Source organism: Stegastes partitus, unplaced genomic scaffold (genome assembly GCF_000690725.1).
Source record: "Stegastes partitus isolate 25-593 unplaced genomic scaffold, Stegastes_partitus-1.0.2 Scaffold2124, whole genome shotgun sequence".
NCBI lineage: Eukaryota > Metazoa > Chordata > Actinopteri > Pomacentridae > Stegastes > Stegastes partitus.
This window is the reverse complement of record NW_007579855.1, coordinates 49,832-60,723: the sequence shown is the minus strand read 5'-3', so window position 1 is coordinate 60,723 and position 10,892 is coordinate 49,832. Positions and strand designations below refer to the sequence as shown.

Genomic DNA, 10,892 nt, shown 5'->3' with positions numbered 1-10,892 from the left:
ACTTCTTTGACCCAAGTTAGTATTGCAAATGTTCTAATTCTAAACCGTCCACACAGGCGGCATGTTCGTTAAACCACTAGAGATGAGATTTGGACACAGAAGACCGAGCAAATAAACCAGTCAGGTGTAAACAACCATCTCAACAAATAAGTAAAAGTGAGTAGCGTGTAAATGATAAAGCAATCAAGTAGAATCCAACATGTACATGTAAAGTTGTTTAAGAAGACTTTGCAGTTGTGGTTTACTTTAACTGCCATACACAACACTGAACAGCACTGTCAGAATAAACAGCATTTTTATTCCACACCCTGTTCAACTCTGTAACTTTCTTTAAACTCAGCTCAGTACTGTACAAACCTTTAACAAGACCACAGCAAAATGACTTAAAACATTCACTTGTCGAGGTAGGGAGACATTTTAGAAGCAGTTGCATTGGTGATTATAATGACATTAAAATAGTGCAAATAACAGTGGAAAGTCTACCAGAAACGTTCCAGTTTGAGGTAGATGCTGGCAACTGTGCAGAGATAGATCGTTGAAAGTGTCACGAGAAGTTCTCAGACACACAAAGAATCCAGCACATCCATCACCTGAACTAACGTCAAAAAAATTACAAGCACCACATCGGTGCACAGATGTTATAAAACTGAGCTGAATGAATGGATTATGTGTGGGATTCTTTAGTTTTCTTACCAGTTAAATGTAACAAAACTTCAGTAAACAGAGTCAATACCATCACTAAGACAGACAGTCCACACTTTATGAAACAGACAAAAAACAGTAAACATGCACTGATGCAGCCTGATGACGAAAATGCCACTTATTTAATCAACAGTCCTAAATTACAGTATAATTTGGCTGGATAAATTGTAAAAAAAAAATAATAATAAAAATTACTGTATGTACAATTTACAGGCCTAAATAACTTTTTTCCACATAATACATTCAGCAGTCACAACAGGTAGAAAACATTTAAAGCACTTAATGTATGACATCAAATTCATGTAAATATAAAACAGTGCAAATATGATTGGCAGTGCAAAGACCTTGTAGTAGTACACAATTTCACTGAAAGACTGAGGTAGGTGTTTGGTTATATAGTTGTTTGAGGTAGTTTTTGCTTCAATGAAATTGTGTACCACTCCTCAGACTGGTTATAGACAAAAAGGTTTTTCTTTTTAAAATCTTGACCTGGAAAAATTAAACACTGGCTCTTTGTCTTGCTAGAAGCACGAATCTGTCAGTAGGATTTTCTGCACGAGACAGTCAACACTTCAAATTCATTTCCTTTGTCGATCTCAATTTTACCCCCCACCGTGTGTCACGGTGGTTTAGCTTGACATCTGTTTGAGTGACAGCCTGAGTAAGACAGTTAATACTGATGATATCTGTTCAGCGGAGCCCCGTTCTGCAGCACGTACTGACTGGGTGGTTGATGATGTGGGTGAGTGTTCTGATTGGCAGGTATGAACGCGTCGAAAACACTCTTATTTGGAGGCACAGATTGCAACATGTTGTCCAGGTCCATAAGTAAGGGAGGGGCTTGAACTGAAACGCGCCTGCTGGGGAGGATGGGCCAATAGGCATGGCTTATGAAGTGACCAGATGTCACAGGTGAGCTACTGTAACCGTAGAGAGGTAGTCCAGCATGCAGCGACATTAACGGATTTCCATTAAAGCGTATGCTTGGTGGGGCAACAACATTGGGGGGAGCATATTTAGTGTAAGAGGTAGGGAGCTCCCATGGAGGTGCAACTGTCTCCCGTCTGGCTGATTTTTGCACTGGCGCCCTGAAATCCTCATAACCATCTGAGCCTGCTTCACCATCAGGAGGAACTCGCTTCCTGGATAGAGGTATTCCTTTCCATTCGTCTTCAGAGGAAGAGGAGGAGGACGTGGAGGAGGTGGAGGCCGGACTTGCAGAGCTGGCAGAGGCGCTGAGGGCAGAGGAGGCGTAGCGAGGTCGTGGAGCCAGAGAAGGCCGAGAGCGCTCCATCTCGCCCCAGGAGTCCCTGGCAGCCACATTCACATCCCCCGAAGCACTAGCCGGCCGCAAGCTGTGTAGCAGAGAGTCGATGGCGAAGGACGAGTCCAGCCTGGGTCGGAACAAGTCTTCCTGTGGTGGGGGGGTGTTTCCGGAGCGCGCAGGAGGGAGGGAGGTCACGGGATTAGGAGGCGGCTCAGATTCAGGCTTGTGTCCCTCCAGAATGTAGGGGGCCAGATCTTGGGCAAAGATTGTCTCATCCTGGCGCGCCACAGCCGTGTTCTGCCTCTTGAGAAGCTCCGGAGGAACACGGCTCAGCTCCACAGCCCAGAAGTTACCTTTTCCTTGTGGCTTACCCGGATCCTTCAACACCTGCATGTGGAAGGAGGATGGATGGTGATATGAGCGCTTGGCTGGAGAATCTAGTTTAGCAGGATTGACCACTCGGAAAAATAAAGGTAACTAAAAATGGTTCTTTACAGTGATGCCATAGAAGAGCCATTTTTAGTTGCTTAAAAAAACTTCTAGCAAGAGATCTTTTTTTCAAATAAACCGTAAAGCTGCCTTAAAGACCCATCAACATGCTTCCTTTGGGCACCAAAGATGGCGCTCCACAGAACTTTAGCAAAGATAGGTTCAATAAGGAGCCATTTTTAAGGCAACTTTGTTTTGATTTTACTTGACAACTGTTCAAATTTTAAGCAAAAAAGTAAAATGTAAGAACAATTTTGGGTCCTTTTCATTATAATACAATTATTATGGCTTCTGGTCTGTTGGTCAGACAGAACAACATGCTACAAGATGCCAATAAGGGACTTAAGAAATTGTGAAGAGCTTTTCTCACTGTTTTCTGATGTTTTAGAAACCAAGTGATACATTTATAAAGAAAATAATAATTAGTTGCAGCTCCATTTTTATGCTTTTACTTGCCACCAAACCAAATAACTCCAAAAAACAAAAAAGAAGAATCCTTAGTACTTCTAAGAACTAAAAATTCAATTGGTAATGCTGCTTTGAAGAACCAGAGAGCCTTCTGAAAGCCATTTAAGAATCAATATTGTTTAAAGAGCAGTTCCACAATTAAGCATCGCAATATTATTCCTAAAAGCTGGCAGTTTTTCCTACAAGGATAGAGTTATGACAATGGTTTAAGGTCTTGTCCATGTATTAATATTACAGTTTCAAAATACAAACCTTAACAAAGCAGTCATAAGAAGACAGGTTGTGTCGCACCGAATCCCGCCAACCTTTGTAGTTTCCTTTGAAAAATGGAAACAGGGTGCTGATCTCTTTGAGGATCTGGAAAATAAAAAGACATATCAGTATGTTGTATAATACAACGTAAGCAAACATCAACACATCTCTTCTGTTTTAGTATGTAGACCCAATTCACACACTTTTTTTGGGTCATGACAACTTTTAATGGAATTATGTTCAACCGACAAAGTGCATTGAGTTAGGGGAACCTGCTTTAAAAAAATAAATAAATAGAATAAAAAAAATCTGCAATCAAAGATATTTCTATCAGTCTTAACTACAATAGGGGAGATGGTTTGAAATCCTGATTTCAAAGTGAAGAAAGTTTAAGTTACCAAGTCAATTTCATTTAGTTCCCTCAACCTAAATTCAGTAATAAACAAACTAATTCTGAAATGTAAGTTTGAATTACACTCCGGTTAATGCAATTATCAACATTTTTATGGCAACCCAAGCACCAAAATAGTGCTTACAGGTATATCTACGTGCATCATGCCCTTAAGTTGTGGGAATCTTGTTTGAATTGCTTTTTGGAGTACACTGCATGAAATGCTGTTTATATTTTTTAGTTGGGGCAAAATGGATCTTTATACTAATTAATGTATTATAGGAATTAAAATGGCAAAACAGTATTTTTAAAGTTAGAAAAAAGACAGTATACAGCCCCTCTGAGGCCAAATGAAACGTGATTTTAGAATGTACTGTATCTTATCACTGTTGCTGATACAGATCAGTGTCTGGTTTCACTGCAATCCAACCTTATCAAAGCAAACCAAGAATGGTACGAGTAATAGTCACTCAAGTGTCACGAAGAGGTGACTGTTTAGTGTCATTTTACGCACTGTAAAAGTATGCACTCCCCACGTGCTTTCGATACAATTAATAATGAAAACCAAATGCAGCGTACTCTCCCTCTAAATCAATGTAACAATTCCTTGTATCTGAATGAATTCTCTCAATAAAATGTTGAGGAAAGAAGCGCTCATAAGCAGCGCTGCGCGTAAAACACAACATGCCCAATAGATGGCCAAGTGACCCAAAATCCAGTAGTTTGCATTCATACATGAAACATGTGAACAATGTAATTTCACAGTTACCTCAGATAACGTCAACTTCTTCTCTGGAGACCTTTGGATGACCATAGCGATCATTGCAAGATACGAGTACGGTGGTTTTGGATACCGCTTGTAGTTCTTTTTCTTCCCAACGCCAGCAGTACTCTTCTCCTGTTCACCGCTCCATGCGTCCTGGGTATTCGTTTCCTGCTTAAAGTGGGCATCTTGAGTGTTCGCGTATGATGAGCCAGGTGGGACGACTTTATCCATGAATTCCGTGGCGCTGCTGATGTGCTCGATGCAGGCAGAGGGCTTCTCCAAGCGCGGCGGCTGCTGGGGAGCCATCTGAGCCGGGTGGTGAGGCCAGTATTGGGCTGATGAGCTCCGCACTACACTCTCGCCACGAAAACTCTGCTGCGCTCTCCTGTGGGAGTCAAGTTGATGGTCGTGATGTTCTCCATGGTGGGACAGCGCGGGTGGTGCCAAGAGACTCTGCGCTGACCAATGCTTTGTCATGCTGATCTGCCAAGGGGGGGAAGATCGGCCAGGACGTTCGGACAGGAGCACGGAGGGGGGGAGGGAGGTCAAAGAGTTGGTCCTTAACTTCTGGCAGACTACTGGCTCCAGGCTGACTCTATTTGAAGAGCAAACAATTAACAGTTTCATGTAAATCCCGCTGCGTAATCGGGGAGAGAATGACGCGTTATCTGAAAGTGGGATGACTGATCGCCCTGGGGGGCTGGGGTGGGTATGTGTACAAAGAGCAGAGAAAAAAAAGACAGTAAACCAGTAAATCATCCTTATGATAATATCAACACGCCACATACAACGCAAATTTCAGAATTGCTTTTCTAAAGCAGAGCTCCGAAGATTTACGCACGGAGGCATAAGTGCGTTTTTGGAGTTGAAATTAAACTTCAACAATTCGCACAACTCCAGATCTGTATCTCATGGTCTCTATAAAAACTGCTATTTTAAATGAGTTTGTAGCATTTCTCTCTGAGAGTGACACTTGGGTGCAGAGGTGAAAATGAAACTCATAATGGGGTGGGGTCGGTACAAGAAAGACAAGTAATTTCGATTGAAGATTACATGCAATCAACAATTTATGTGAGCAATATACATGAGAGGTGGCTAATATACAAACGTTAAAGGTGGTAAATTCAATACTTTAGGAATGATTTTGTTTAACAGACTGTATCAAAGAAATTAAGCAAATTTTTAAATTGTGAGAAATTTCACTGGAAGTATCCATGGTGCACTAGTTGTTACTCATGCAAGTCATTTCGGTTAGTTTGAAGTAAACACCTTAACAAGAAGAAAAAAGGAGGGGGGGGGATAGTTTTGGAAAACGAAAATTGCAACTCAGATGATATCTTTTGGAGTCATTACTGTTTTCTGGTGTCTGAGAACACGCATCGGTCGGTGGGTGTTTTGCACAGTGGGGACTATATGCAGAATGCCATTCAGCGCTGAAACGCGTAAGTTTCGAGAATGCACGTCTTTTGTTCAGGTTAACGTAGTGCTAATGTGCAAACTCCTGCTTCCCAGCAAGACAGTGAAAACAAGTTGGATTAGAAGGAACCCCGTTGGCAAGCTGGAGACGATTCCTTCCCAAAGAAACTACTTAGCATGTGAAATACAGGAGCTGTTCGACACCATTTGTGGGTTTTCTGGCGCTTACAAGCTGCTAAGTGTTCACACCTTAAACATGAGCAATCATGTTCCTCTTCCCCCCCTCCCCAAATTGTTGGAAACTGAGCAAGAAATCTCTCCAACCAAGAATCAACATGTGAGTGAACTAGTGGTAGTTTATCATTCTTATTATGGCTCTAATGGGCATATTGCATCTGATGAGATAATGAAATTTGACTCCAACATTAACTTATGAAAGGAATTGGAAACTGTTTTCAAGCTCTAATGCTGCTTTACCTGTAAATACATGACAAGTAACCTACACACTGCTGCATATGACATGTGAGGCTGACCTGTAAAACACATACTCCTTCAAATTTGAGTGCTACTTTCCATATTCTGGCACCAAATTACATCCAAAAACACCTTTACACTTCCAGTTAGGATGGTTTTTAATCAATTGGTTGCAAAAAAAAAAAAAAAGGCAGAAAAACTTTTTGATTGACTTGCATTGAAGGCCTTTCCAGCAATAAATAATGGCTCTCTGTGATAAACTTACCACACTGATTTTCAAAATGTTTGAGCTTGTTTTCCAGGTCAGATGGCATTCCTCACCTCCTTCGCCCACCTGCTGCAATTTGCATCAGTGGTTTTCTTCTCTGATTGTGCCACAGCTGCATAGAAAGTGTGTCCCCCTCTGGTGGTTTCACTCCACACTTGAGCTTGATTCACCCAGATAATGCGCAACATGTGGCAGGTCTCCAAAAACAGCAGCTTTAAGTGAGTATTCTCTGTCTAAAGTTGAATTTATTGACTTTTTGTTGGCTGTAAAATCTCACCCATCATGCAAAAAAATACTTACCAGACTCCCATCTATTTACATAAGCTCTCATAGTGAAGTGCTCAGCGCCAAACACACTCATTTAAATACAAACTGTCAGTCTATCTCCTCCTGTCTGCTGGAGCACCACTTAATAGGTTTTGTTTGGATTAGTGAGCCATGCATGAGAAGAATGGGAGACTGCATGAATAGGACCAGCATCTTGGGAAAGGCTGTTCACATACACCGATTGTGTCTGGACAAATCCCTGCTGAGCTGCCGTCCTGCATCCTGATGCTGAAGAGGAAAAGTCAGCCTCGTGTGACAGAGTTATATTATGCATTAATGCACTCATTCCGTGCACTGAGCTTTTTCCTGTAAAATTAAGCGATATTTGTCAGCAGGATGCCAGAAGATCTATATTGTTTATTTGCAGTGTGATCATGTCTAACAGCTACTCTTATTGTTCTCTTATGACAAATTCATTCCACCAAACTGCAGCCAGTCTCCTCAACTTTCAAAGATGACAGTCAACACTGTCCTTTTTCACTTAGTTTGTTTTAGGGATACGTTTTTATGTTTATATTCCTACAATTCTAAGCACTATTCCAGCCCTGCATTGCATCACATCCTGAGGATCAGATCTGGTAACAATAGTTCAGGCTCCCAAGCTGTTTCCTTGTTGTGTCTCTGCAGAGTATCACCGCTGCTGTGTTGGATGGCCGGGTCGCTGCAGGGGTCACCAGATCACAGGGTCATCACTCTGTTTTTGGGAACTACCCGCTGATTCTGATGCTGCTGAGTGCATCTTGTCTTGAGTTATCACATTAGGAGTATAACTTTGTTAAAATGACATTTAATTTGAAACTGTTAATAATGCACATGGTCATGTTTGTGCAGCACAGAGAGATTTTTTAGATGAGAAAACACCCTCTGACAGTTGCTTGTGAAAAGACTGCAGTGTGTTCATCTTTGTCGGACCTGAAATAAGTTCTGACACACACATAAATGCGCATACAAACACATGCTTATACACACAAACACACCTTTTATACTTAATTAATAAATCAAGCAGGGGTTTTTTTTGTTTGCTTTTTTTAAAACTATGGTATGTCAGCTCTAATTGTTTTTAAAAGGTTGGTGTGCTTTCTCCACCTTAGAGTGCACCTACCTATAAAAATGAGCATTGACTGTAGGTCTGTGTTGTAACACAGTTTTCAGTAATTGCTGTTGTTTAAACATAACTAATGCTCATTTTAGAATGATCAGAGTTTGTAATTTTGGTAAAGATGGCACAATAAATTCAAATTCTTTTTGGTATAACGTTTGGTAACTCTCCTGTATGAGAAGACAAGCTATAAGAGCTTTAAATATATATTTGAAGTTACCTTTAGTCACTCAAAATGTCTCAACATCTTCTTCCTGCACTTTTCTGACAAGTGCAATCATATGGCAATAAGGTTTTAAACTTCTTTATATGAGCTGCATCTAAGAATTGTACACCCTTCTATAAACATGCTTTGTCAAGACATAGAATTTTAATATATTAATTGGTTTGTTAAGATTAATTAATAGGATTTCTTCCAGTGTTGTTTCTCTTCTGCTGCAGCTTCCCATAATACTAAATACATTTTTATTTTATTTTATTTTATTTTATTGATCCAATGCACTATTTTGGAAACAGGTTAAAAAGTCTTCCTCCAAATTGACTATTTCATGAAGAAATCCCCAAAATTTACACAATATTAATGCATTTTAAAATAGAGCTGGGATATAAGCAGGGTTTAGTCCACAGTATAAAGTATTTCCCTTTAGTATTTGCAGTTGCTGAGGAGTACACCAATAAACTCTCACGTAAATGCACAATCAGACCACTAGATGGCTCTACAGAACACAAGAAAAGGCCTCATGCATCAACTAACTACATGAAAAGAACTAAAACATTTTTTTCCTTTAGTCCTGAATAAACTGTGGCCTGAATAAATGTGTATGAAAAGTTTCTCCCTACAATAGTAGTTTCAAATGATCATCGCACTGTAATACATAGATATTTAGCATCTAAAGATAGTGACTGCACGTTACGGAAGCAGCCTTTACTCCACTTAGACCAATGTGATCTGTCCTGTGTCATGTCTGATTATTGTGCTGTATACATTTGGCACTAAGTGTCTCATAATACATCCTCAGCATCACCCCTGAGCGAACCTAAAACATTCAGCCAGGTATGTGTTATTTTTGATACCTTAACTTCAGTCACCACATAATGCTCCCCAGTAACCCAGATGAACCGTCTCTCCATGACTCCATGACTGTCTTCTCATCTGCACCAATAAACCATCGACGTTTTATGGAATGGAGAAGTGACAAACACCAGATGCAGCGATCTCTCCAGTTTGGCACATTATCTCCCTGTTAGGTTTGGAATCCAGTTTTCCTGGAGCCTCCACTTAGTTGGCTGTGTTTTCAATATTGTTTGTTTTATTACTGATTTGATTCCTTTGTATATTTCTGACCTTTTATTCTTCTCCAGTAACCCTCAGGTCTCATATCCAAATATGTTTTCAATTTCAAAGTTTAGGCTGAAAACGAGTGGGGCAAACCTTTACTGTTTTAGACTGTACAGTGTGGTACAAACTAATATGATGCCTGTTTCCAACACAAGTCATCTCCAGCGTAGGTGAAGACTTCAGGGGGAATGTAAAGTAAATATCTCTGTCAATAAAGCATAAAAATGTGAATGAGGCCAAGGGTGCATTAAAATGTATCTGTTGTGCCTGTGTTTTTTATTTTCCTTAACATAAAAATAAATTTTACTCTGTAGATAGGTGCAAGAATCTCAGCAACTAAATCTCATTCTGGCATCATAAAAACATGGTCAACATTTGGGTCCAAAATGCTGCTGCTGCTAGAAAACTAGCAGACACCAAGAAAAGAGAACACATTACTCTGACTCTACTCTTGATCTCCTAGAGATGGCCTCCAGTTAAATATGGAATTGAATTTAAGGCTCTGCTTATCGTCTGTAAATCTCTCAATGGTCCAAAATATATCTGAGGCATGTTTGCTGAGTACAAGTCTGGAAGGTCTCTAAGATCTGCAGAGACATGTGAGTTAGTGGAGCCCAGAGTTTAGACCAGACACACTGACATGTTGTTTTGTCGTTTTGCTGCTTACTGCAGGAACCAGCTTCCCTGGGAATTTGGATCTGCCCCAAATGTAGCTGTTTTTTTTTTGTTTTTTTTAAGTAAGCTAAAGACAGGTCTTTTTGCAATAATTTGAATGAATCTGTATTAATTTATAAAGTCTGTTCTATTTTTTTTCTTACTAAATATACATTATTTTCAAATTTTTTTATTATATACTATCTTTTGTCATCTTTTTATTTTCCTTATCTTTTGTGTTTTTTCACTGTTTTGGTCAGCCTGTCTGTACTTTGTTTTGATTGAATCATTTCAGTTTAAGCTGCTTTATTTACATTTATTATCTTTCACACAATTTATTTTTATTTTTTTTTACCTTTGCATGTAAAGCACTTTGAATAACCTCTGTGCATGATAAGGTACTGTATAAATTACACACTTGATGCTTGCTTGGTAACTCCCCCCTAACCTCTTAAGACCCGAGCTTTTGTTTGATATGCATTCTTTTTATTTCTCTTTGCTATTTGATCTGATCAAACAGCAAAGAGGAATGCAAAATAAAAAATATAAAGAAAATAAAAATATGAACAGGTTTGTGTCCTTATAACTTATTACTCTGGCAGTTTAATATTGTTCTTTTTTACTTTGTTTCATTTCGGTAGGTTTAGTTATTCAATTAAATGCCTGATGTATTTTACATTATTGTATTTTAGGTGCACATGTACAGTCTTCCTCAAATTTATTCATACCCTCTTATTAAAGAAGGGGGGAAAAAAGTAATAATCAATAAAAAAAAAAAAGTTGTGAAAATCATGACATTGCTTTTGAATTGTGGCTCAACAGGAAAATAAACAAACAAATAAAAAATAAAATAAAAAACATGTGGGGACCCGTAAACTAATATTTTGTTGAACAACCCTTTGAGCCAATCACTGCAATCAAGTGTTTTCTGTAACTCTCAGTCAGACTTGTGCACCTGTTGACAGGTATTTTGATTTTAG

The 10,892-nt window shown here is 39.4% G+C and overlaps 1 protein-coding gene across 1 annotated transcript; it reads right to left on the bottom strand.

Annotated features, from left to right (window-relative positions):
* Positions 1 to 1,372: 1,372 nt before the first annotated feature.
* Positions 1,373 to 4,812, bottom strand: foxh1 (forkhead box H1). The gene is made up of 3 exons (XM_008304047.1): positions 4,339 to 4,812; positions 3,179 to 3,283; positions 1,373 to 2,356 (listed from the first exon to the last, which is right to left on the bottom strand). The coding sequence occupies exons 1-3, from the start codon at positions 4,810 to 4,812 to the stop codon at positions 1,373 to 1,375; spliced, it is 1,563 nt and encodes a 520-aa protein (XP_008302269.1).
* Positions 4,813 to 10,892: the final 6,080 nt, after the last annotated feature.

What these genes read in the sequence shown, in the direction of transcription:
- foxh1 (XM_008304047.1), bottom strand. Translation starts at nt 4,812, where the DNA reads ATGACAAAGCATTGGTCAGCGCAGAGTCTCTTGGCACCACCCGCGCTG. An exon ending in AGAAGTTGACGTTATCTGAG is followed by an intron (nt 3,284 to 4,338) that starts GTAACTGTGAAA and finishes TTTATTTTCCAG; the next exon opens with ATCCTCAAAGAGATCAGCAC. An exon ending in CTTATGACTGCTTTGTTAAG is followed by an intron (nt 2,357 to 3,178) that starts GTTTGTATTTTG and finishes TTCCACATGCAG; the next exon opens with GTGTTGAAGGATCCGGGTAA.